Here is a 23,685-nt window from a genome sequence, read left to right on the forward strand (position 1 = left end):
TGTGTGTTTTCAATATGTAATGGTAAATTCAATTTCTCTGTCTCAGAGCTACAACTGCCCATCACCGTATACCTGCCCAACACAGAATACCAGATCCTTTTGTGCATTGTGTATTTTGTTTATTGTGCAATCAGCATGTCTAGCCTGAACTGACACCTTCCTACAACATCCACAGGGAGTCGGCTCCCCAATACCTACAGTAGACAAAGAGGAGTGAAAACATGGCCGGGAAAGCCAGACTACTTTGTCTATTGGAGGAATGCAAAAGGGGAGTTGCTCAGATAATTTCCACAACAAATAACAATATGTATTTTACCAGGTGGAATTATGACAGATTTAATGAGTGGAAGCCACTCAGATACTTGTGATAAGTGTATCATCTAGAAGGGTATATTGGCAGGAATTTAACCAATTGGTTCTCAAACTGTGGTACGCAAGCTTCCTCTGGTGGCACTTGGAGGAAAATCAGAAATACTCTTCCACTGTATGTACCAGGGTGTGTGATCAGAGAGGAGCTGAGGAATTTTGACAGGAGTGAGTAGAAAATGAACTAGAATCACCTTATGTCTCGCTCCATTTTAATCTAATTTCACTATATTAGTGAGTGAAGTAAGAGGATGACGATGAGAGAGCAAATTATCTTATTGGGAACCATTTACACCACTGTGTTTTACTGTTATGCTGAGAGCTCAATATTTTCAACGGTGTTACTTGGTATAAAAAGTTTGGGAACCACTGGAATAGAATATACCCCAACGTATTAGTGTTGTATGAGAGTATACTCAATTTAAAATAAAAATAGATTTGTTTTTGGTAAACTTATAAGTCTTTAATGTACACTTCAGGCACGGGCAGTGCATAAATGTACATGACTTACTACACAAAAGAAAAAAAATAGATAAAATAAGGCTCCACCCACATAAACAACATGCATAATCCAGCAAGACAGAGAAAGGAAATGGCAGAGAGAGTGGGAGAGTCTTGTTTTATTATCTTTTCTGGCACGCAGAGGCCACTGTAGTTCCCTGAAAAGGAAGAATAAGCGGAGGAGTTTTTGGCACGTTACCATCTGCGGTCTCACCATTAGATGTCACTAATTCCTACACACTGGACCTTTAACACAGCAGTGATAAAGCTACAGCGTACAATACTGCACTCTTACTATCTCCTTTACACGGTACATTAATAGTATATGGGATAAGGGGAAAAGTGTTTCGTCTCCCAGAGAACATACTGTATGCTTTACGAGAGTAAACAATTTGTGTGTTGATCAAAGCTGCAACACTCTGCTGTTCTCCCGACGAGCGTCGTGGCACAGTGACTTGGTCAAAGTGAGCAATGTGAATGAGACGTACTGTATTATGTGTGCGCCCGCTGTACCAAACAGTGCTGCATGCATTTATGTATTTATTGCATTGTGATGAAAGGACAACAATGAATAGAATGAAAATAAAAAAATAATAATACATAATCGTTTTAGACGCCCGGAGAGGCCTGGGCAGGACTGTTGAAGACGATTTCCTCAGGCTCTCGCAGAGCAATACTTGTCATTATATTACGTGTATAACGTGGCTGCACATAATGCAACCCTACCGGCCGCCTGAGCTCACGCAGCCCCTCGCTCTGATGGCTTTTTGCCAGACCTTAGTTGTATGAAGAGAGAAGAATGAGGATTTAGCTTTGGATCGTTGCCAGATATGTGCCTCTGTGGCTCTGAATGGATTGCCTCCGTGTTTGGAAACACGTGGACTTAATGAAATTAATAAATAGATAGTGATATTAAGAGCAGCTGAGTAACAAAAACAGTGGGCAGGAAAAATAGCACCCGAGGCATTAACACTTCATTATAAGGAGAGAAAATTGAGGCACTCAGTCTTGAGATTTCGGGGCAATGAAACCGTGCTGCACACCAAAGCCCTTGGACATATGAAGTGCCGATTGCTATGATCAGTGGCTACTGATGCGGATGATGTGGCTCATCCTAACCGAGGTCAAAAATCTGCTTCAAAGCCTTGGTTTTGCTGAGTTATTTCTACCTGGATTTGTTGTGTCCCAAAACAGAGCAGGTGGTTGGTTTGAGCATAATAACAAAGTGCCGAATAGTGGATTAAATGGGTTTAAATGAATGAGCAATGTGAATGCACATATTCACTTGAAAACATTCAAAATGGCTTAAAGTGACTTTATCCACAAAACGTTTGCGCAAGCGCACTTTGCATTACGGAAAAACGGAAAAATTCTGAAGGTCTCTGAAACCTGAGAAGTTGCACATCAAAGCCAACATATGGTTATTACGATAATTCTACTCACGCTGTTGCAGGAAGCCATCAAATCAGCGTCTTTGTTGCTAGAAAGGGACACTTTTGGACACTGAGACAATTTTTATTGAGTTATTTTTTTTAATTAATTCAAATTTGTTTTATCCTGTTCGAATTTAAACTTTTTCATGCAGTTAATTGTAAATAACTGCCAGATATTGAAAGTTATTCTGGATAAATGGGCAAAAGCACTGACTCACAGGACATTTTCTGGTATTTTTATGTTTAAAATAAGCAAAAAAAAAGAAAAATTCCAGATGCACATTTTGAGGCTTAAGTGTTAAAGGGTTAATAACTGCAACCAAAAAACCAAATTAAAAAATAAAATGTTTGTGTGCAGGAGAAGAGGCGTTGACGATATTTGTGGACAAGAGGAAACTGAGTAAGAAAGCCGAGGTGAGCGACTACTCTGGCAACTCGTCCGCCGTGACTCTGGAAGCTCTGCACCAGCTGGCTGCCTCCTACTTCATCGACAGAGAGAGCACCCTGCGCAAGCTGCACCACATCCAGATCGCCTCCACTGCCATCAAGGTACCGTCTCTTTTGTCTTTAATATTGTTGAGTTCTCGGGGGCACATTCACACACACACACACACACTGATGCACCGGTTATTAGGTCTACTTTGTTTATTTTTTATTTTTTGTCACAAGTCATCAATCAATTCAAACTCATTACAACAGGACAATGAGGTGAAAAATGTTAAGGCTTGAGGCTGGAGGGTTGGCAGGGGTGTGTGACTGTCCTTCCCCCCCAGTCACATCTTAGTTGTTTTATGCCTAAATAACTTAACTTAAAGCGGGCCTAGACCGGAAGTTCAAATTAACGCTGTTTTTTAGTGTGTATCTGCATCATTACCTTGTTTAAGAAGCCCTGAAGGTTCAAACAAACAGTTCAGCCACTGCTGAGAACGCTGTGTTTTATTGTAATCTCGGGCTCAGCGAGATCTCTGAAAAAATCCGGCCCGGTTACGTAAACACCGGTTCTCCTGAACAGCAGATCATTCTGCTCCGGGCACTAGTCCGGGCACATCAGGTTGCGTACATTGAACCACAGAAGAAGAATAACGTCCGTTGTGGAGGTGTTTCACGAGCGACAGTGTCTTCTGACTCTGGGTCTGACTCCGGGTCAAAGTCATAAAAGGGACTGCGGCGGGGAGTCGTGAAGAAGCTATTTTAAACATTGTTAAAACAATGTTTTGATAATGAGGAGCAGTGCATTCACCGTTCCAGAGGGGGGAGCTGCGCTTCTGAGAGCGGATGTGCTGAATAGTACTGGCCAATCACAAGACTCCGTCTTCTGGGGGTGAGAGTTGAGTCTGAAATATCGCGGCTCAGGAACACCGTCAGAAAAGAGGATTTCTATCGGCTCGTTTACAGCAACTAGGAGGTTTTTGACCATAAAAACAAGTTAATGTATGCAAGTAGACCTCCATAACTAACATATATGTGCAACAGGACCACTCTAGGTCCGCTTTAATAGCTTGAGCTAGTATCAGGGAGGCTAATTCAGGTTGTAATAGAGCTACTCATGAAGTATCCGTCAACAAACAAGTTCTTTTCTAATGATTGATATTATGACATTCTCTCTCTATGAGGAGAGCAAACCTCAACCTCACTTTTTCATAAACTTTCATAAAAAATGTGGACCTTTCAGTTTTTACTTATTCTCTTTTTCATCTCACCGGCTTTGAATTTAAGAATGTGCACCGTGCTGGTGCATGTGTTTTAACATCGAGCATTTACCTCTCACTCCCATCTGGGGATGTTCACGCGGCATGATGCCAAGAAGAAGAAGAAGAGCTTCTTTAGACTGAACTAAAAATGACATTAAGTGGATTTATTTTCCTGTCCTCTCCTCTCCGTCGTCTATATCATATTTGTAGGGACAAAACTTTCAAATCCTCCCATGGTGCATCGATGTTGATGATTTATGCGCGTTCACGACTCACCACACTCCTGCGGTATATAAATCTATATAAAACAGTTGCCAAAAAATAAAGAAAGAAAGAAAAATGAAACCCAGCCACAAACAAAGGAGAACAGAGAGAGAGAGAGAGTGTAATAAAGGGAAGGTGAGATAACGAGACATAGGTGAAAACAATTGGGAACGAGTGCTGGTTATCAGACAGGCGAGAAAAACAAAAGGGCAGTGAGGGAGTAAAATAACACATGATACACACCGAGGGAAACCACGGAGTGAGACAAAAAGTTTACTCCACAAAAGACACAAGGAGAGGAGCTCCAAAATGAGCAGCGAGACAGCCATTATCATAACAACTGAAAATATTAATCAGAATTAATTAAAAGTCTTTTTTTATTTCCTCAAGTTAAAGAAAAAAGTCCACAATATGACATAAATATCATTAATACACCGTAGCTATATGAATATAATATTTTGTGAGTGGGTTAAAAATACATAAAACAGTGAAGTTTTTTGAAGCTCCACACCACTCTATGTATTTCTGAACATAGTGCTATTTAGATCTTGTGTCACCCCCTCGACAATCCAGCGCTGCACATAGGGAGTGAACCATTTTTTACGTCACAACCGATGGATGCAAAAGCAACAATGCGCGAGTAAAGTCAGATGTCTGGGAACAGGTTTGGTGCAGGATCTGTACACAGAAATGTGTAGGTGGGGCTGTTGCTTTTCCACAAACATCAAGTTTGAACAAAAATTACATGAAAATCCACGTCACATTTACAAATATTCTTTATTACACTTCACTCAGTTGGAGCTAACAGCTAAGGTACGTTCTCATCCAAGGTGTAGAACATAAAGTACTTTCACACACTGCTCTTCAGACGCTTTGGTTTTGTAGACAGAGTAGACTCAGAAGGACATTTTAGTGTCCTCCATCTCCACAGGAAAACTTTAAGTTAAGAAGTTGATAATAAAAACTCATACCGTAATAACTGGTCGTTAATGTATCCAAAATTCTGTATAACGTATATAACTTTTTGTGGCTATTGTAATAACTTATCAAGGAACTTTAAGGAACCTTTAAAGGTTTGAAGTTCAGAACGAGCACCAGAAATCGATGGTGATGAGACAGGAGCACACAATGCTATGCTAATGCTATGCTACAAACTGCTATTTTCACCAGCGTAACATTTCCAAACTCAATGCTAAGGAATGAGGAATGCTTCACTGCTTACATTGCACTACATAACGTGTATGTACTCTTTTAAAAAGCAGCTGAAGACCTGGCTTTATAAACAATCTGTTAGTTAAACGAGGGTTTTAAATGATTATCTGTGTTTATGTTTTATGTAGTGTATTATATTAAGTACTTTGGTTGTTTTTAGTATTGCCTTATTGTATTATATTTTTGTTGTGAGGCACTTTGTGATTTTATATCTGTGAAAGGTGCTATATAAATAAAATTTACTTACTTAGGGGATGATTGGCCATGTTGTTACATGATGAGTTTTTATTACATTTTGTGTTGTTGTCACATTATCATCTCTTGCTACTCCAGTTCCCACAACAACATAACATCACTGTCTTATTTTTCTGATGGATTCAAGACCAAGCGGCGCTCACAGTGTCCTCTGCTGGCACACATGGTATTTACATCACACCGCGTGATCGGCTTCTAGGCTGTATATTTTGAACTTTTTTTAAGGCTCAAGATTGAACTTTTACCCCCAAGATCAAACAAACAAAGTGAAAGCCCTACAAAGACACAAGCGAAATGACAGGTTTGATGCGATACGCACTTATTAAGTCTGATAGTATTGCTTGACAGAGGCTGTTTTCAGATGAAAGCTGCAGCATACAAATGACATGACATCATTTATGCTCATGAAGACCAAATAGAGGCACGAAACAATAACATCAACAACAAAAATCCCAGTAGAACACAAACTGGAGGTTTGTATTTGTGTCTTTTATATTTGTGTCATTTGCAACGTAGAAAACTGTCTTTTTCGAAACCGTGCACGCAGCTTTGGGTGCTATTACATTTGTCTACAATTCCCCTGTCATAAAACAATGACAACTGCAATGAAAACAAAAAGATTATGCTTCTTTTTTTTTTTTTTTTCTTTACCAGCCTGCCCGTGATGAGATATACGATCATCAGCCGCCGTATAAGCACACTGAGTCTGGGGTAAGCGCGTGGCGAGCACATATGGCGAAGGGGGAAGATAAATGAATCTTGTGAAGCACTGCTAATGTCAGGTTTCTGCCTCCGGTTGTCACCTTCAGGTAGCATGGGGTTAATGGGGTGATGGAGAGGAGGACGACCCTCCCTTGTGCCTTTTTTTTTTTTTTTTTTCATTCCTGCGAACACAGAGGCTGTCATTGTGTAAAGCACAGCTTTCTCCACTGCACTGCAACAGGACATCAATCAGAATCAGGCTCCCTGTACTAATATCAAAGCTATGTCCTCACACTACAGTACATTGTGTTCAGGGAGGGCTTTTCTTTTGTACCTAAGGGAGACATATCTGCGGCGTAGAGGCAGATGCTTCTGTCTGTTTCATTTCTTCAGAATTAGTTTTTCTTTTTTTCCCGTAGCTAAAGAGAAGGAAGTGCTTTCATGCTCCAAAGGCAGTCTTCTGGCGTAACCGACAGGTGGAGGGAGCAGAGACTCACCTCCATCACTGGGAGGGAAGTGAGTCAAAGGAGCGAGAAAGTCCCCCCACGCTTGTGCATCATTTCCACGGGGTGCTGACCCACGCAGTAGCAGAACAAATGCATCTAAGCACTCCTCTGCATGAATTTGAAATCAAACAAGTTGAGAGATGAATGGGAGAGGGGCTGGCAAGGCAAAGATCCACAAAAAGGGGAATTGAAGCTCACTTTGCAGAGAGAGAGCCTGTTATAAGTGTTGTGCAGTGCTGGGGGATTGGCTGTGGAAATCTAGGGCTCTCTTAAAGAAGTCACGGTGCAGAGGACAGTCTGCTGTGTGACACAGCCGTGCTTGTTTGAACAATGAGTGATGACAGCAGCTGCCGGAAAGCAGCAGGGACCCCCTTTTGTTTTTTTTTTGAGAATTTTCTGACCCGAATCAATGACAATATCGCCACATGACTTGAACTATAATTTCCACTCTTAAAAAACACTGACAAACAAGGCGGAACGTTTCGATCGAGGCAACAGCAGGATTCTCAGGTCTCATATTTTCTTTTCATTAACAACTTGATTGTGTTCTTTTCTCATTATAGAAGAGACAAATTCATTGTTTTGTTTTGTTCCCACTTTTGTTTCTTCATTCTGGAAATATTCATTCTGACTGGAATTTACAGTTCCATTGTTTACGTGGATCAGACACCAAAGCAGGAAGCCATGATCGGATTGACTATTTATATTTACATCAGACAGCATGATGCGCTTCTAGGCTGTATTTTTCAAGGTTCCAAATCGAAATTTTACCCCAAGATCAAACTAAATTTGATCTGAATTTCCAATAAAAAGTGAAACCCCTACAAAGACACAAGTGACGTTACAGCAGTGTGATGGGTTAAACACTTATTTTGTCTGATAGTATTGCTTGACAGAGGATGTTTTCATCAGGAAGGGCATCCAGCATTAAAAAAATATCGGCCAAATCAAATATCATGGTGTCGGAGGGCAAAAGGCAATATACAAAGAAAAGACACACAAATCTTAGCTCGAGCTCCAGGCGTTGCCTCATTCTTATTCACATAGCCATATGTGCCAAGATGCAGGTGGCCAATAATGTCCTATTAAGTCTTTTTAATAAAGCAGGATGTATCTACAGTGAGCAGCAGCTGCTACACAGAGCGGAAATTGAAAGCTCCGTTCATCAGTCAATATTTTGCCGAATCGCGGTATCATATGGCATTATCAAATGATTCCTTATGTGGTTTCAGTATTCATGGGGTCTGAAACCCAGGGGCTGTATCTCATTTCCTCACATTTATAGCAGCATTAAAATCCCTCATGAGTAGACCAAGATATATAAAGTGATATAAATATCACAATTGCACTCAAATTTTCCTTTTAGCATGTGTGGGAGGTATGTCTTCCGCTTACAATAGCCCCGTTTCTTAAGGATTGATTAAAGAGCCTTAACCCGCAGTACCAGAGTCGTGAGTTCCCGAGCCCTTACAGCCTTCCGTGACTGTTCCTGATGGACTGGCCATCATTGTCCTGCTTCATCCATCTGTCACTTTACACCAACTGCCCTCCGACAAGACCAGGACAAATCACTGAACGAAAAAAAGATGGTGTCCTGTGACCACAAAGGGAGAAAAAAGAGAATCAGTCGGTTCTCCCTGCCAAAAAAAAGGAACAGCAAAGCGCTGAAATAACATCTCCTCTTGCAAATCAAGTGAAAAAGCATGTTTTGCTAGAGCTGCGTTGAAGCAAAGGTCAACGGAAATGTCCTCAATTAGTAAGTGACCAAATGAATAAGAAGAAACAAACAGCATGAAGCGCTCTAATGGAAAACGAGTGCAGTGCGACAATTTAGAGAAATCTGAACGTTCCCTTCTATTCCATTCACAGTCATGATGAACAGAGGATGCCACTTATGTTGCCGTTTGGCTCTGTCCAAAAACAAGAAGATCCTTGAATCAAGCTTGAAATATATTTCAGTTCGACTAAAGAAACAAGATTTATAAACATACTTTTCTTCCCCATGTCTCCCAGGTGACAGAGACCCGCACAGGTCCTCTTGGATGCAGTAACTATGACAACCTTGACTCTGTAAGCTCTGTGCTGGTTCAGAGCCCTGAAAATAAAGTACAGCTGCAAGGTTGGTTTGATATTTTTGTTTGTTTGATCATTGTATTTATTTGTATTTTTTATTGTTGAAAGGGGAATTCAGGATTATTGGCGTGGGGCTGTGTACATGCTTAGTGGGATATAATATATCCCACTAAGCAATGTACAATCATTGAGCTCTGCATGCTCACTGTGCAAAGAAAAATGATGTTTGTGTGACTTTGTAAATGTCGCACTTCCCAGCATCAGAGTTAAATGACAAGAGTTGTTGGTCTATATTACTTATTATGTTAGGAAAAACATATAATTATTGTGAAAATCTGACTCAACCCGCACTTTTGAAATACATCTAACCAAGTTTGTCTGAATGAAATTGTCCTACATTTAATTTATCAAAGTCTAACAGATGCAGTTTAGAGTCAAATTACTATTGTGTGTGTGTGTATACACTCAACTGGATCCAAACTGGCCTTGGCACTGCCTGTTGCACAGGTCGTCCTGCCCGTGGGCTTTGACCCACAAATAATAATAGTAGCCGGTACACAAAATAGAAAGGTAACAACGTGAACAAAAGCACGGAAACTCCAGACCAGTGGGATAAAATTGGACTGACAAGGAATGCTGCTCAAAGAATGAAATACTTTGTATTCAGTGGTGGAAAAAAACGTTGTTTAGGTCTGTGATGTAATAGGTCAACCCAAAGGCCTTATACTAAACAGTTGATCTCCACCTATAGTGGATGAATTCCCTACTACTGCTTGTATACTTGGATATGGACAGTGGTCCAAATAAATCACTGTTATCATATCTAAATCATAGCTAAACTGTCGCTTGACTTTTCAGCTGATGGATATTTTACTGGCTGAGCTGTTTGACAAGTGGTTTCTCTGTTATGTCAGCTGTATGTAAAACCCTGCCTGTGTATCAGTACTTTCATATAACCCCACTTCAAAAATCCCAAACTATTCCTTTTTACGATATAAGCTCAGTCAGTGCTCCAGTGCCACTGTACGTAAACTGCAACTCCCGAAGCTTACAGTTTGATCATAGCTCTAAACCCTGCTTTCTTCTGACAGGCTTACAAGTGATCCTTCCAGACTATTTGAGAGAAAGTTTTGTGCAGGCTGCTCTCAGCTACATAGCCTGCAATGGAGAAGGCGAATTTGTCTGCAAGGACAATGACTGCTGGTGCAACTGTGACCCCAAGTTCCCAGAATGCAACTGCCCATACATGGACATCCAGGCCATGGAGAAGAGCCTGGAGAGAATCACGGAGACATGGGGGATTCTCTACAAAGAATTTGAGGAATCAGGTGAGAACGCCATGAATTGCATGCAAATGAAACTTTGACGATATAAATCACCTATATAAAGAGGGAGTGTGGATTAGTTGATGTGGTTTATGTCCATTGTGAAATCTGAAGACGGGGAGGATACTATGTTTGTGTCTCCCTGTCGACTCATACGTGAGCTATAATAGAGAGTTGTCAGACTCTGTTCCTGGCACCCTGTCTGCATATAAAAAACAGAGAATGTGAGGGACTTTGAGGATAGAGCAGCACATTAAAAAGTGTCACCTTATCTCTCCAGTTTCATTCATACCATGCGTCTGAATCAGGGGTCTCAAACTCAAATGACCTGGGGGCCAATGCGCATCTATTGTGGTCAAGAGGGGGCCGGCTTAGAGACCAAAAAGGGGGTAAAAAACTGTTCACAATATCACATGTATACTTAATAATACTAGCTATGATGCAAAATTAATGTATTAATATCAAAAACAGACATTTATTTGAAATTACATAAATAATAGTGTGGACAACTGTAATTAAAATTCTTACCAGGAGCCAATTCGGCTACTGCCATTCGTGGCTCGGGCCACGATTGTGTTTTAAGGGTGAATTCCAATTCCTTGCTTAACCCTCAATCTTAACCCTCAATATGAAAAATGTGCGCTCCCGCTAGTGCAAGTGCTGTCCCGATTCTCAAGGTTTAAGGGCTGTATCGCCCTCAATATTGAGATTTTTTCCGAGACCACCCTTGGGAGCAAGGGCTACCCAGAATGCATTGCGTGTTTTCACATAAGAAAGATGGCGTCGAAAGTAGCGAAGCGAGTGCAATACAAATTAAGAATTTTCTTTGTTAATAGAGATATAAAAATTATGAAAACCATTGTATTATCTTAGTTTAGGCCCATATTATGGATTACTGATGTCATTGTTGCGTAACATTTATTTTTATTTTTATCGATTACCCTTCAATAAGCCGTGGTGTGTGGTAACTGTCAGCTGAATATGTCCATGGTTGTGGTATTTGTATGAGAATCATCTTATAACTAACTGACAACCTAATAACTTGACTGAAATAAAATAATAAATAAATAATCGTGACGTAAATGTGTTCTTCTTCTTCTTTTTTGGAGTTGACAGACTGGACACAGCTTTTGCGTTATTCTGCCCCCCGCAGTCTGAAGACGTATCTGCATTTAAGGGTGTCCCATTTCTAAGTGACAAAATAACCCTCAACACTTGGTTTTGAGGGTTAGTTAAGATTAAGGGTTGAGCTTGAGGGTTAAGATAGGAATTGGAATTGGCCCTAAAAGACTTGGGCCAAGTTTTCATCATAACATGATATTAATTGGGGGGCCGCATGTAATCGATTGGGACCCCTGGTCTGAATCATGTTTGAGGAGGAGGAGGATGAGGGACCACCTGTGTGGCCACAGGGCAGAGTAGAAGAGATAGCCACTTGTATACAAAATGTGATAATGCAGTATTTTACTGTGCAATCACATGCTTCAGCTGGTGATCAAAAACACAGTTAATTATAGTATCCACTATGACTAAAGGTCGTGCACAGGGTACAAAGTGTGTGTAAAAAAAAACCCAAAAAAAACACCCTGAACACAAAGGACAACAACCGGTTGTTTTCTTTTATGGAGAAACCGGTGACTGATTTCATTGGAGTAGGGGTAGAAAACAACCGGAGCGGGGAGCGCTAATCAGCGGAGTGGTCTGCAGTGGCTGTGAAATCGTGCAGCTCCGTGAGCAATGGGACGCAATTCTCATCGCTCCACTCTGTTCACATGCTCTGCCATGGAAAATTAACAAAACAATAGAACCAGATTAAAAAATGCAACAGCTTTCGGCTCAGGTAGTTTACATTATGTCAGGCGCAGATTTATCAGCTATAAAACCTGTTTATTGGCAGTTCAGCTTTCATATCACCAGGGAAACAGATTTTGAATTGAGGCGCTTAGCATAATGTTTAGTTATTATTGCTGTGCTCAGTCACCCTGCCTTGGTTGTTATTACTCAGGTGAAATCAAAATGGATGTTTTTTTGTTTTTTTTTCCACTCCTTAGTTTTGGCTGAAACATCCCAAAGTGCAATTACTTTCAGTGTTTTCATTGCTGTGTGTGTAATGAGGGCAGGAGTGTGCCAAGAATGCAGATATCTGCAGGTTTTTTTATAACTGTGTCCTTTAGCATGAGACGCCGCAATTCTGCCTCGCTGCTTCATCAGCCGGAGAAAAAGGACAGTGGGGGTTTTCTAACGACGGAAAATAAGCAATTAAGAGCAAAGATTCTGTGAGAGATGAGGCAAATGTAAATGAAATAATCACAAATGATATCCTTTCACTCGTTCATGCATTCCTAAAAAGTGAAGCTAATGACCTTAACAATGACAAACAATGGACTGCGTGATGTAGAGGCAGAAATGTGTAATAGCAAATAAAGACTGTTCTCCTCAAAGGAAATAAAAAGTTCATTGCAGTTGACAGTAATAGATGCAGTGGGAGCAGAAGTAACAGTGTATCACGGATGCAATAATGTCGCAATTTAAAACTATTATGATCAATGTTTATCTAGTCTTGGCAAAACTCACTGTCTAATAGGTCTACAGTTTTGTTTCGTTTTGTTTTTATTTAGCATATTTGGCTTTGCTCTGTGTGCCACCGATGCATGTAGCCGATGCCAGGAAAACAGCCTGAAAAATGGACACTCACTGAAAATATAGAAACCAGTTGGGACCCCTGAAAAAAAAAAAAACACAATTAAAAAGGCTAACTAAACTCTATACATGCTGAAGTCTGCAAATATCATAAGAATATTGTTATTCTTTATATAGCTATTAGGCAGCTGTATGCAGCAACTAAAGTTTGTAAACTACTCACTCTTGTGCACCAAAGTCCACAGGGAAAATCAGTGTTTTTTTAACTCACTGGGACAGGGGAGCTGAAGGTCCAAAGCTGCCTGGTTTGGTATGTTTTATCACATATGAAAATCCAAATGAATGTTATTTTTAACACTAAAGTCACAAAATAGCACATTTAAACTTACTAATGGAGGTAGCAGTAAAAGCAACAATTCCTGTGTGCCTTGATGTAAAATCTGAAAAAGTGAACATGGCAGAAATTCTTCAGGTATTATCCTATTACAGGAATATATTATTTGAGTTGAAACTACATGTTTTTATTTTATAAGCCATGTTTTAGTGTATCAGGCTGCATGGTTACTGGCAAAAGTGGCACACAAGGGTCATCAGTACCTCATTCAACCACACTTTAAAAGACCTGAGCTGTTTTTTCAATCCACCATCAACCAAATCCAGGTCCTACAGAGTCCATGTTATTTGTACATCAAATAAAAAAATGCTGCCATTAATTATTTGTTCAATTTCAATGACTCCTTTAAATGAGACGGAGGAACATAACCTTCTTTTTCCCTCTATTTGGAGGACAAAATCTGACAAAACCTGTTGCACCCCCCCCAGGTTCTTCAGCACTCACAATCCAATATGTACTTATCAATGGCGTAATGGAGCATTGAAATGATCCTTGTCAAGGTATTAGGTTTCAGGTGGTCATAATTGACTGGGTAATATATCACAAACACTGGACCCACAACAAAAGCCCCTGTAGGATGTAAACATTGGACAGGAAAATCAAAGCTGGGCCACTTAGATATATGCTCGCTTTTAAAGTGGTACATTATTTACAAACTGTCCATAAAGTGTTTGGGTAAGCTACAATTCAAAGAGTACACTTGGCTGCAGTTAAACCCAGTCCCAGTTTCTCAGAAGTGGCCTGATTACAAAATATGCTTTGTCATTTACAAATGTCAAATATGCCGACTCATTTACATGTATTTTTGTCTTTATAAATGAAAATGGGAAAAGGCTATGACAATGATGAGCTACAGAAACTGTGCCTTAAAATGAAAGAGAAATGAAGAGAAACCGCGCAAGTAAAGGAAGAGGTCAACTCAAAGACGTGTGTGTGAAGTGAATTCTACTGCTCAAAAAATCTGGTTGTTTAGCAAAATAGAGGATACAAAATGTGTAAATTGAATCACCCCCTGGGGACAAAAAAAGTATTTTTGAATTAATTGAAAGGCCTTTTGTCCCTGTCCACCCCTGTGCACACAAACTCAGAATACAAAATTCTCTTCTTGAAGACCAAACAGAGGGAGAATTACAACAAAAATCACCAAAAGTCACAGATTGTTTGCTGGATTATTACTTGATGTATTCGTCTGTAGCTGCTGCTCAGAAAGAGCACATGCCCTGCATAATTCCTACACTGGCATTCCAAACAATGCCATACAACGCTCCACATGGTCTTGTGGCGATGGGAATTCCTTCATCTTCCCCAAAAACTGCTCCACCACCCAACTCCCAGATGTCACATGGCATTTTGACCATTTTGCCCATGCATTGGCGCTTGGTTGGTCCCTCTCATACCAGCAGATGATCCAGGAGGTTGCACAGGAACCTGGCCAAAGGCTCCAATCCATTGCTCCTCATCAAATCCAGCTTAAATTGACCATCTGTTTGGCTCATTGCGGTATTGGCCATCCCTCTTTGCGTTGAGATTTACAATGCTTCAGTATAGGCTGCAACCTATGACCTGTGATTGGCTGTAGACACTCGGCAGACAAATAGAGCTCAAGAGACGTTGACTACATTGAATAATACCTTGTTCTCATTCCATTTGTCTTTCGTTTTAACAGATGAATTCAAGGCATTCTATGCAAGGCTGCCCCAGAACTATTTTCTCAACATGTCAGCCATCCAACACCTATGGTCCCTGGATAGTGTGTTCCAGTGGCGATATGAGCAGCTGGAGACCAGCATGAAGGTCCTCTCCAAACGGGCACACAGAGTCATCTTTAAGCTCTTCAGCCTCAGCAAAAGGTGTCACCGACAGCCGCACGTCCACCTACCCAGAGAACGGTGAGCAACTACTCTACCTGTATGCAATATTTATTATTATTCAGCTTTATCTTATGATTCTAATATCACAACTTAACTAAATGTTCTCTCATTTCTTGTTGATGTGAACCCGCTTAACATATGCAAGGTTCTGGCTTTTTTTTCCTCCCTTCTTCTTAGTTTCTTTTTATAATTATTTGCCAAAGTCGAGTGCACTTTGAGTCACAGCCTGCATTTCCCTCGTACTAATCCAAGACTGTAGGAGGAAGTAAACAAGCTGCACTTGTTGCTGGGACATTTCTCTTGTGGAGCCTTGCTATAACCATTTCAGTTTTAAATCTTCTTTGTACAGTTTTCACCAACAAACATGCACATCCTCCTAAATGCTGGAATACAGACATCAAAATGCCAGCAATAAAACAGCCAGACTTCTGTTTGAAGAGACACATTAATTCCTTTGTAGATCACACATTATGCTCCTACAAGAGCAGCATTTTGATTAAGTCTCAGCCACACTAAATCCACACAGAATCATGAAAACATAATTGCATTTCATTGTACTTCATCTCCATGAAATCCTTTAAAATCTATCAGAAAACGACTTATTTATATTGGTTTGGTGGCTACATAGGAGGGAATTGTTCTTTTACAATTCAAATACGTGTTCTGTCTCAGTGTATTCAGAAGAAATGTACGTGTTGCTGTGTCACATCAGGAAAGTAATACTTTAAAGCACATTCATCCCTATACTGTCAAGATTTATCAAAACCCTTAAACAATACTGTCAGACTATATCAAAGGCCGAATAGAAAAATCCTCACAGAATCTAAAAAATGTGTGTTTGTATCTGACAGTTCCAACAATATGTGGCCATGGTAAGGACACTCCAGTTGTTTAAATGGTTCAGGTTCCTCTGAAAGAAACCAAAATCTACCCACCAGCCACTGCTCCAATGCCAGGTTCACAAAATGTCAGAAAACTTTGATAAGTGTTTGTCAATTGACAGTCAGCCATTTTAACCATGTGTGACCTATGTTTTCACGACCACGTTGCAATACAGTAACATCGACAATGGTCTTGTGAGTACAATCTGCCCCCAAGAACCCCCCAGAAAGTAGACGGAAAGAAAAAACAGACTCACGGTATACCTTCATTTGTCAAAGGCAGCGACTGCTGAAAGTGATGAATCCAACTATCACTGTCAGTCACGGCGCTTTAAGTTTGACGGAGCCGCCTCAGTAATGGCGGTGACGGTGCAGAGCACAACACATAAATCAACTGGCAGATTAATCTATACGGTGAACTTCAATGTTCAACGTCCAGTCTCTCTTTCTTTTTTTTCATCTTTCTTCTCTCTCTCTCTTTCCCGTCTAAAGGCCACATTATACTTCTCCGACTGCGTAATGCGTTATCCGACTGTGTAACCACGGAGACCACTCGAGCCTTCATACTTCTGCGTCGTGGTGACGGATACGCACTGCAATTTCCCGCCCGACCAGCAGGGGTCGCTACGCAAGGTTGTTGTGCTTTTGGCTACAGTGAGCAATGGCGTCCGAGAGAGAAATACTGTTGTTGTTGAAACAGTGGCCGTTTTTCACTTTTCTGTGTCACGGAAGCCAGTTTTAAGATAATTTGAGGCAAGAAATTAGCCATTTAGAGTCTAAACATGTGCTGTGTGTGTGTTAAGATATGACGTATTTATAGTTTGGCAGCGACGTTGTCAGCGGTGATCATCTCCGCCTCTGTGGACGCTCGGTTCACACTGAGAGCCGGCACAGAGCAGCTTAGCTCGGCCTGTTCTGAGGACCAATCGCAGCTCTTGCCGTCTCCGTTGTCCCTTGACAGAGTGACGGACACAAATATTTTGTGCAGTTGGAGACGACGTAACCTACGCAGAGCACTTTACGCAGGAGTATAGGTTGGGCTTAAGTCGACCCCCCCCCCATTGGTCTCATTCTCTATCGACTACAATGCAAAAACAGATTAATCACTGATCCTCACCGCTGATATTCACGCCCAACGTGCATAAAAAGAGTGGGAGCAACATCGCGCTAGTCCACACGGTTTTTATCTATGTTATTGTAGCTGCATCCAATATGGAGCGTTTCATGAAGCTTTTACCCGTTTTTTTGAGAGTCCTCGTACTCCATGGAAAATGACTGAGAATGGGATTTTGTCAGTTTGACGGGGGAGGAGTGGAGAGTCAACGAAATACACCCTAACTTTCCCTTTAACATTCCATTTGTGACACTTGAGATAGATAAGAGATGTGCAATTGATTTTGCCGGCTATACTTTTCCACTGTGCTGACAATTTATGAGCAAATAAGACAGTCAGGGGAGCAGGCAGCTTGGCTTTTATTAAGCTTGTAATGATACAACTGGCACAGTGTACTTTGTGCTGGAACTTTTGCTGTTTGGCATAACGATCCACATTGTCATTCAGGAGATGGTTTTTCGGTATTTCAGCTTTAATCGGCTTTGAAAATATCTTTCTCGTGTTTTTATTTTCTTCCAAAGGAAAAAAGGTTTCAGGATATTTTTTTATGTAAATCAATATTTTGAATGACTCACAGAAGGAGAGTAATCTTTTTTTATTAAGGCCGCTAAGAGAGTGCAGTGAAGATTTTACTCTAAAAATAGTTTTTTAATGAATTTGTCAATGTATTCAGATCTATTCAGTCCCCGCAGCCTCGCAGCTCGTTCAGTCATATTGTCACCTACTTATGAAAAGGTGGCCACAGGCTTTGCTCATAGCATATCATGATGCCGGCATTTTCTTCCCTCCTGTCTTCTGTCATATTGATTATTTTTACATTCCTCCTTGACCGGTTTGAAAAATGTCTCACAGTAGCATATGTACAGTGCCACTGGACAGAAGATGAATTGTGTAGCCGCTGTGTAAAATGAGGGAGCAACAAGCAGTGACATTATTTCAACCTTCTAAGGAGAACCTATTTTGACTTTCATTTATTGTAAAACTGCAGGTGCCCCCTCTCCAGAACCTGCATTTGCTTTATCCTATCTAGGCTACTCGAGACATATGGTGGTGCAAACATGGCTCGGTGGAACAAGCTGTGTTCTCTTTAAAGGCTCACAAAAATACAACCGTATAATACAAAGAAAAAAAGGCATAATAATAATTCATAGACTAACTGAGAGCAAATGGATGGGCACCTACCAAATAACCTTGGTGCCACCAAGCACTTATTCATATTAAATCAAATAGATGCCAAATTCCATGACCTGCAGCATATACAGAACGTGGAAATAAGTACTTTTAACTCTGAATGAGAGAAATGTAGCATTTCAAAGGTGAGGTTATGTGGCATATGCTATTTAAACACGTTTGATTTACTCCTTTAATACTTCCCTTCCTCGTTTGGAAGTGAAGAAATTAAATTATCCTGCACAGAGCGCTGATCTCAGTACCTTCTTAAAGGTTTGGTGTGGCTATTAATTGTGATCCGTGGCTGATCACCATATGTGTCACCAAATGAATGCTCTTGCAGGCAGCGTGGAAGTAAATCCATTCAGCTCTAAGTTTTAAAATCATGCAGAAAGCCGAGGAGAGGAGTGTCGGCTTTTATGATGGCAGATGGATTGAGAATGGGTGTGTTTAAAATTGTAGCAACGTCTGAGTCTGGTTCATTACTTTAGTTAAAGCTTTATAAATTAAAGGAGACACTGGCCCAGGCTCAAGGGAATTCCACAATTGTGGAGCACCCGATCATTTCTGGGTTTAACCAGTATTCGTGGCATATTTAAATCACTATTTCTTGCTCCTTTAACACTGAAGAGAGAATGTGCTGTGAGTTACAGCTGTGCTTTGGTAGAATACTTGCAGAAAACAGAGAGGCTGAACATGATCACACCTGGGGAACTGATGGCACAAGTGCAGTCTTGTCTCAGCGACTGGCTTTGCTCTGCCAGAACTGTCGGAGGTGAAACGTTGTACCCACAGGTAGCGAGTGATGGAAAGGAAAGAGCTGTTTGAGTTCATTTCCTATGACTGCTTATTCCCCCATCAGAGGATTTTGATATTCAAATCGTTTGAACCGAGACTCCATTGCCACCACCAAGCACACAATAAGATTGGGGATACAGAGGACGGATGCTGCAAAAGTAATCCAGCAGACATTTTCAGATTAGCATAAAGTTTACCCCAATACATACTCATCAAAGAAAAGGCTTTTTTTCCTAAGAAGGAAAGCCAGTTTGTTACTGTGCATTTATTCTTCAGCAAGGAAAGAGGATAAGAAGTATAAAGGGATCACACGTTCAAGAAAGCGCTACAAACTCCAACCGACATAGGGGAATTTTTATAGTCCGTATGTAGCCAAGAACTGCAGTGCTCTGTCTATCTCCCATGTCTCTTGCCAATGCTTGTTTGATTCAAGAATCTCAGCTAAAGCTCACACAATAATGTGAATGTCCATCCATCCATCCAACTTCTACGGCTTTATCTCCCACATGAGGGTTGCGGGGCCAATCCTAGCTGACAGAAGGTGAAAGGCGGTGTACACCCTGGGCAGGTCGCCAATCCACCGCAGGACCTCATAGAGACAGATAACCATTCATTCTCACATGCACACCTATGGTCGTGAAGGATTACATAATCCTTCTAATCCTCATGACATTGATATTGCAGACACTATGCAAAAGCCAAGATTGCAGAAGGACAATCATTTCTCAAGAGCCTCAATCTACAATGTCTATCAACAGTAGCAGTCATATCAAACCATAAACATGGTCACATTTGGGTATTTGTTCAACAAACATTCAAGACATTATTATAGAACCTTTAAATAGGCCATATTCAAGTTTGAAATGTGCGGCATTTGCGTCCTGTGACCTTGATCATCATTAGAGAATGCCAATTTATGGCAAACTCCATTCTCTCATGACGTTGTCATGGAAATGGTTCAGTTGCATAGTGAGAAGTATTTTGAGCATCTGTGTCGAAAAAGGTCAGTGAAAGATATGTTGTCTTGTTTGACCTCTGCATGCTTTAATAATATAGAAGTGAATTTAGTCATCACAAAACAAAAATACAACCAGAGAAGTACATTGAAGCTGGAAATATGAAAGACTGTTGAAATTTCCGACTTTATATATATTTCTAATGAAATAAAGTCCGAACCCCAGACCAAATCAACAGTGTTCTTAATAAACCACCTAAGCCTAAAAGCTCTGCATACAATAACTTCTCTCTTTTTCTGCTTGTCTGTCCCTCTCCATCTCATATCTGTCGTCTTTCCTTGGTCCAGGCCTCAGTCCTACTGGCTGGGTCATTTCCAGTCCCTCCTGTATTGCTCAGAGAACAACCAGCTTGGCGAATTCTCCGAGGAGCTTCATAGCTGCAGTTGCCAGTACGAACACAGCCCCTGTCAGCTGCCACCGCCCTGCACCGTTGGGGAAGGCTCGGCCTGTGCGGCATGCGCACCGGACAACCACACCCGCTGTGGGAGCTGCAACGTGGGCTTTGCCCTGACACAGGGTGGCTGCAGGCCTATGGTGGCGGACTCTACGGAGAACTACCTAGGATTCGAGACGGACCTCCAGGATTTGGAGCTGGGCTACCTCCTGCAGAGAGCTGACCGTAGGCTAGAGGTATTTTTCTTTAGCCTTTGTTTAATCACGTCAGACTGACAGTAAACTGCATTGTCTTTCACAACAGTAGCCTGGAGAGAATACATTACTCATGGGAGCCATTTAGCATTACAAAGGCTTGCCCTTCTGGCTACTGAGAAACTTTATAGTTTTGCCATGTTTTTTCTTGTATTTATTATGCCACATTTTAGATTCTCTCTGTCTGAGGTACTTTGTAGCTCGTTTGATTAGACTACAGAGTGTAACTACAGAGTTGTTTGAGCTGCATTTTGGTGTTGTACTTCCCAAAGGCATACAGGCATTGTTTGAAAATAACTGGTACAGCAGGGTTAAACACAGTAAGACCAGAAATAATATGCCAAAATACATAGTTGGACAGAAAAAGGAGTGTACTGCATTAGTCTAATTAGTATGTGTGTGATTTGCTTCTAAGCTGGCCACGCAGTGAAAGCAGAACGTCAACACCCAAACCAATTAAGGCATAGTACTGTTGTGCACTCAAGACATGTCAACCCAGTACACAGACACATCTATCGCAAGGGTGGCAACAGTCTTTTCAAAGGCTTCAATTCACAGCTTTGTACTGTATGTAAAACAAATGATCCTAACAAAGAGCTGGAAAAGATAATAAAGTTGTCAAGTCTGAATGATCATTGTTGACACTGAAACTGCAGCCTGTTGCTCCTTTTGTGGATAGTAGTTGCTCTTATCAGTGGGTGACTGATTAATGTCAGTAAACCAGTGATCAGTCAAACCCATAACCAACTGCACATAGTGCGTGTTATTTCTTTCACCCATACTGTTCTCATGTCTGTTTTCTGTTAGGTGCATGCCATCTTCATCAGCAACGACATGAGACTCAACAGCTGGTTTGACCCATCGTGGAGAAAAAGGATGTTGCTGACGCTGAAGAGCAACAAGTACAAGTCCAATATGGTCCACATGCTTCTTGGAATATCCCTTCAGATCTGCCTTACACAGAACAGCACCCTGGAGCCTGCCCTTACTCTCTACATTAACCCCTTTGGAGGGAGTCACTCAGAGAGCTGGTACATCCCTGTCAATGAGAACAGTTTTCCTGACTGGAAGGCCACCAAGCTGGACCTACCTTTTGAGTGCTATAACTGGACTCTAACACTGGGCAACAAATGGAAGACATTCTTTGAAACTATTCATATTTACCTTCGGAGCAGGATAAAAACTCAAGATGGAGTGAATGACAGTGTTTATTATGAGCCTTTAGAAATGACAGAGCCATCCAGGAACCTGGGTTACATGAAGATCAACAGCATCCAGGTCTTTGGCTACAGCATGCACTTTGACCCAGAGGCAATCCGCGACTTGATTCTGCAGCTGGACTACCCGTACACCCAAGGTTCCCAGGACACAGCAATGCTTCAGCTCCTAGAGATACGAGACAGGGTCAACCGGCTGTCACCGCCAGGGCAACAGAGGTTGGATTTGTTTGCCTGTCTTCTCCGGCACCGACTCAAACTGACAGCCAGTGACGTGGTTCGCATTCATGCCTCCTTACAGGCCTTCAGCTCACGCCTGCCAAATTCCACTGAGTACGAGACAACCAAGCTGTGCAGTTAACAGCTGGTTGAAGGGACGTAATACACTTGAAAAGGCGCAAAGAGGACATAAGAATTTTGTGGTTTAAAGTTGTGCTCTGCCTCTCTGGATTACCAAACTGCTTGGTTAATCAGGAGGATACCAGCTGTGGACAGCTGAAGAATGTACTCATCTGGTTGTTTTGGTTTTTGTTTTGTGGCGACTAACAGTCTATATTATCGAAAATGAGGTGGATCAGCAAGAAAATGCACAACTGTTTCTCAAGAACAAACTCACAAAAAAAATTCAGCAGTAGATATCCAGACATCGCTACATAAAGTTGAACCATCCTGTTTCAGTATGATTCTGCTCATTTATACTGTCAGTACCAATGCCGATTGGAAATCAATTGACATTTTATGGTAAAAAAAAAACTTGGTCTGTTTGTTTGTAATTTTTATATGTTTCTTTGCTTCAGTGACAGTGCACTTTCCATGAAGACCAGAATACAGTGGTGTCAGTCAAGATTTTGTAGATAAATTGATATTAAAACATCATGTTATCACAGATTCCAGCTGTTGGCATATTATTGACGACACTACAAGTTTTTATACCTGAAAGATAACAACATCAAAATCATTTTTGATGAGCCACTGATGTATAATATAAAGAATAGTGCCTCATCACTTGGACATCTGCCCTTGCACAATGTAAACTTGGTGAGCAGAAGAAACACTGTGAGCAGGGTGTACCTTTATGATAGCGACTTAAACTGCCAAAATCAAGACCAGCAACTTCAAGAGCAAAGATGTACAGAGGTGAGTTAAACGAATGTCCAGTCACAGGATTCCAATCCAAACGCCAATGGTCACAGAATTTGACAAAGCTGGTGGTGCCCTGAGACCTAGTGCACTCACTAGGGTTCTTCTGAAAGATGATCATGGCATAGAGGAAAGTCACTTTCCACAAATCTCTTTGGTATCCCTATCCTCAACATACAGGACATGAGCCCTTTGAATGTATGTCATCCAGCAAGAAAACTGAAACTGAGAGTTCTGAATGGTTTAATATCTGCAAAGGCCAGTAAGCTCAGGAATAGTCCACATGGACCAAATGGAGTGTTGTTAAGTGGTGGTTTCAGACAAATGCCTCAATATAGAGGTCGAGGGATACAAATACATATTTTTTAATAAGCATAATTGTGTTATATAGGTATCCTGCTTCCAGTCTCTTTCGCAAGGGGCATCATATCTTCTGTCTCAAGCATCTGCTTGCATTTTGACTATTGC

At 41.1% G+C, this 23,685-nt stretch overlaps 1 protein-coding gene across 1 annotated transcript in view; it reads left to right on the forward strand.

The window, feature by feature from the left end:
• brinp3a.2 (bone morphogenetic protein/retinoic acid inducible neural-specific 3a, tandem duplicate 2) overlaps positions 1–22,438 on the forward strand; it is a gene marked incomplete at both ends in the record, with an annotated part of 37,801 nt that extends 15,363 nt beyond the window's left edge. Inside the window, 6 exons of the mRNA XM_083888538.1 lie at positions 2,659–2,849; positions 8,944–9,049; positions 10,095–10,331; positions 15,029–15,251; positions 20,500–20,842; positions 21,668–22,438. Coding sequence (XP_083744664.1) covers positions 2,659–2,849; positions 8,944–9,049; positions 10,095–10,331; positions 15,029–15,251; positions 20,500–20,842; positions 21,668–22,438 — 1,871 coding nt within the window. The remainder of the gene's footprint in view (positions 1–2,658; positions 2,850–8,943; positions 9,050–10,094; positions 10,332–15,028; positions 15,252–20,499; positions 20,843–21,667) is intronic.
• Positions 22,439–23,685: the final 1,247 nt, after the last annotated feature.

Source organism: Microchirus variegatus (genome assembly GCF_963457635.1).
Source record: "Microchirus variegatus genome assembly, chromosome: 4".
Taxonomy (NCBI): domain Eukaryota; kingdom Metazoa; phylum Chordata; class Actinopteri; order Pleuronectiformes; family Soleidae; genus Microchirus; species Microchirus variegatus.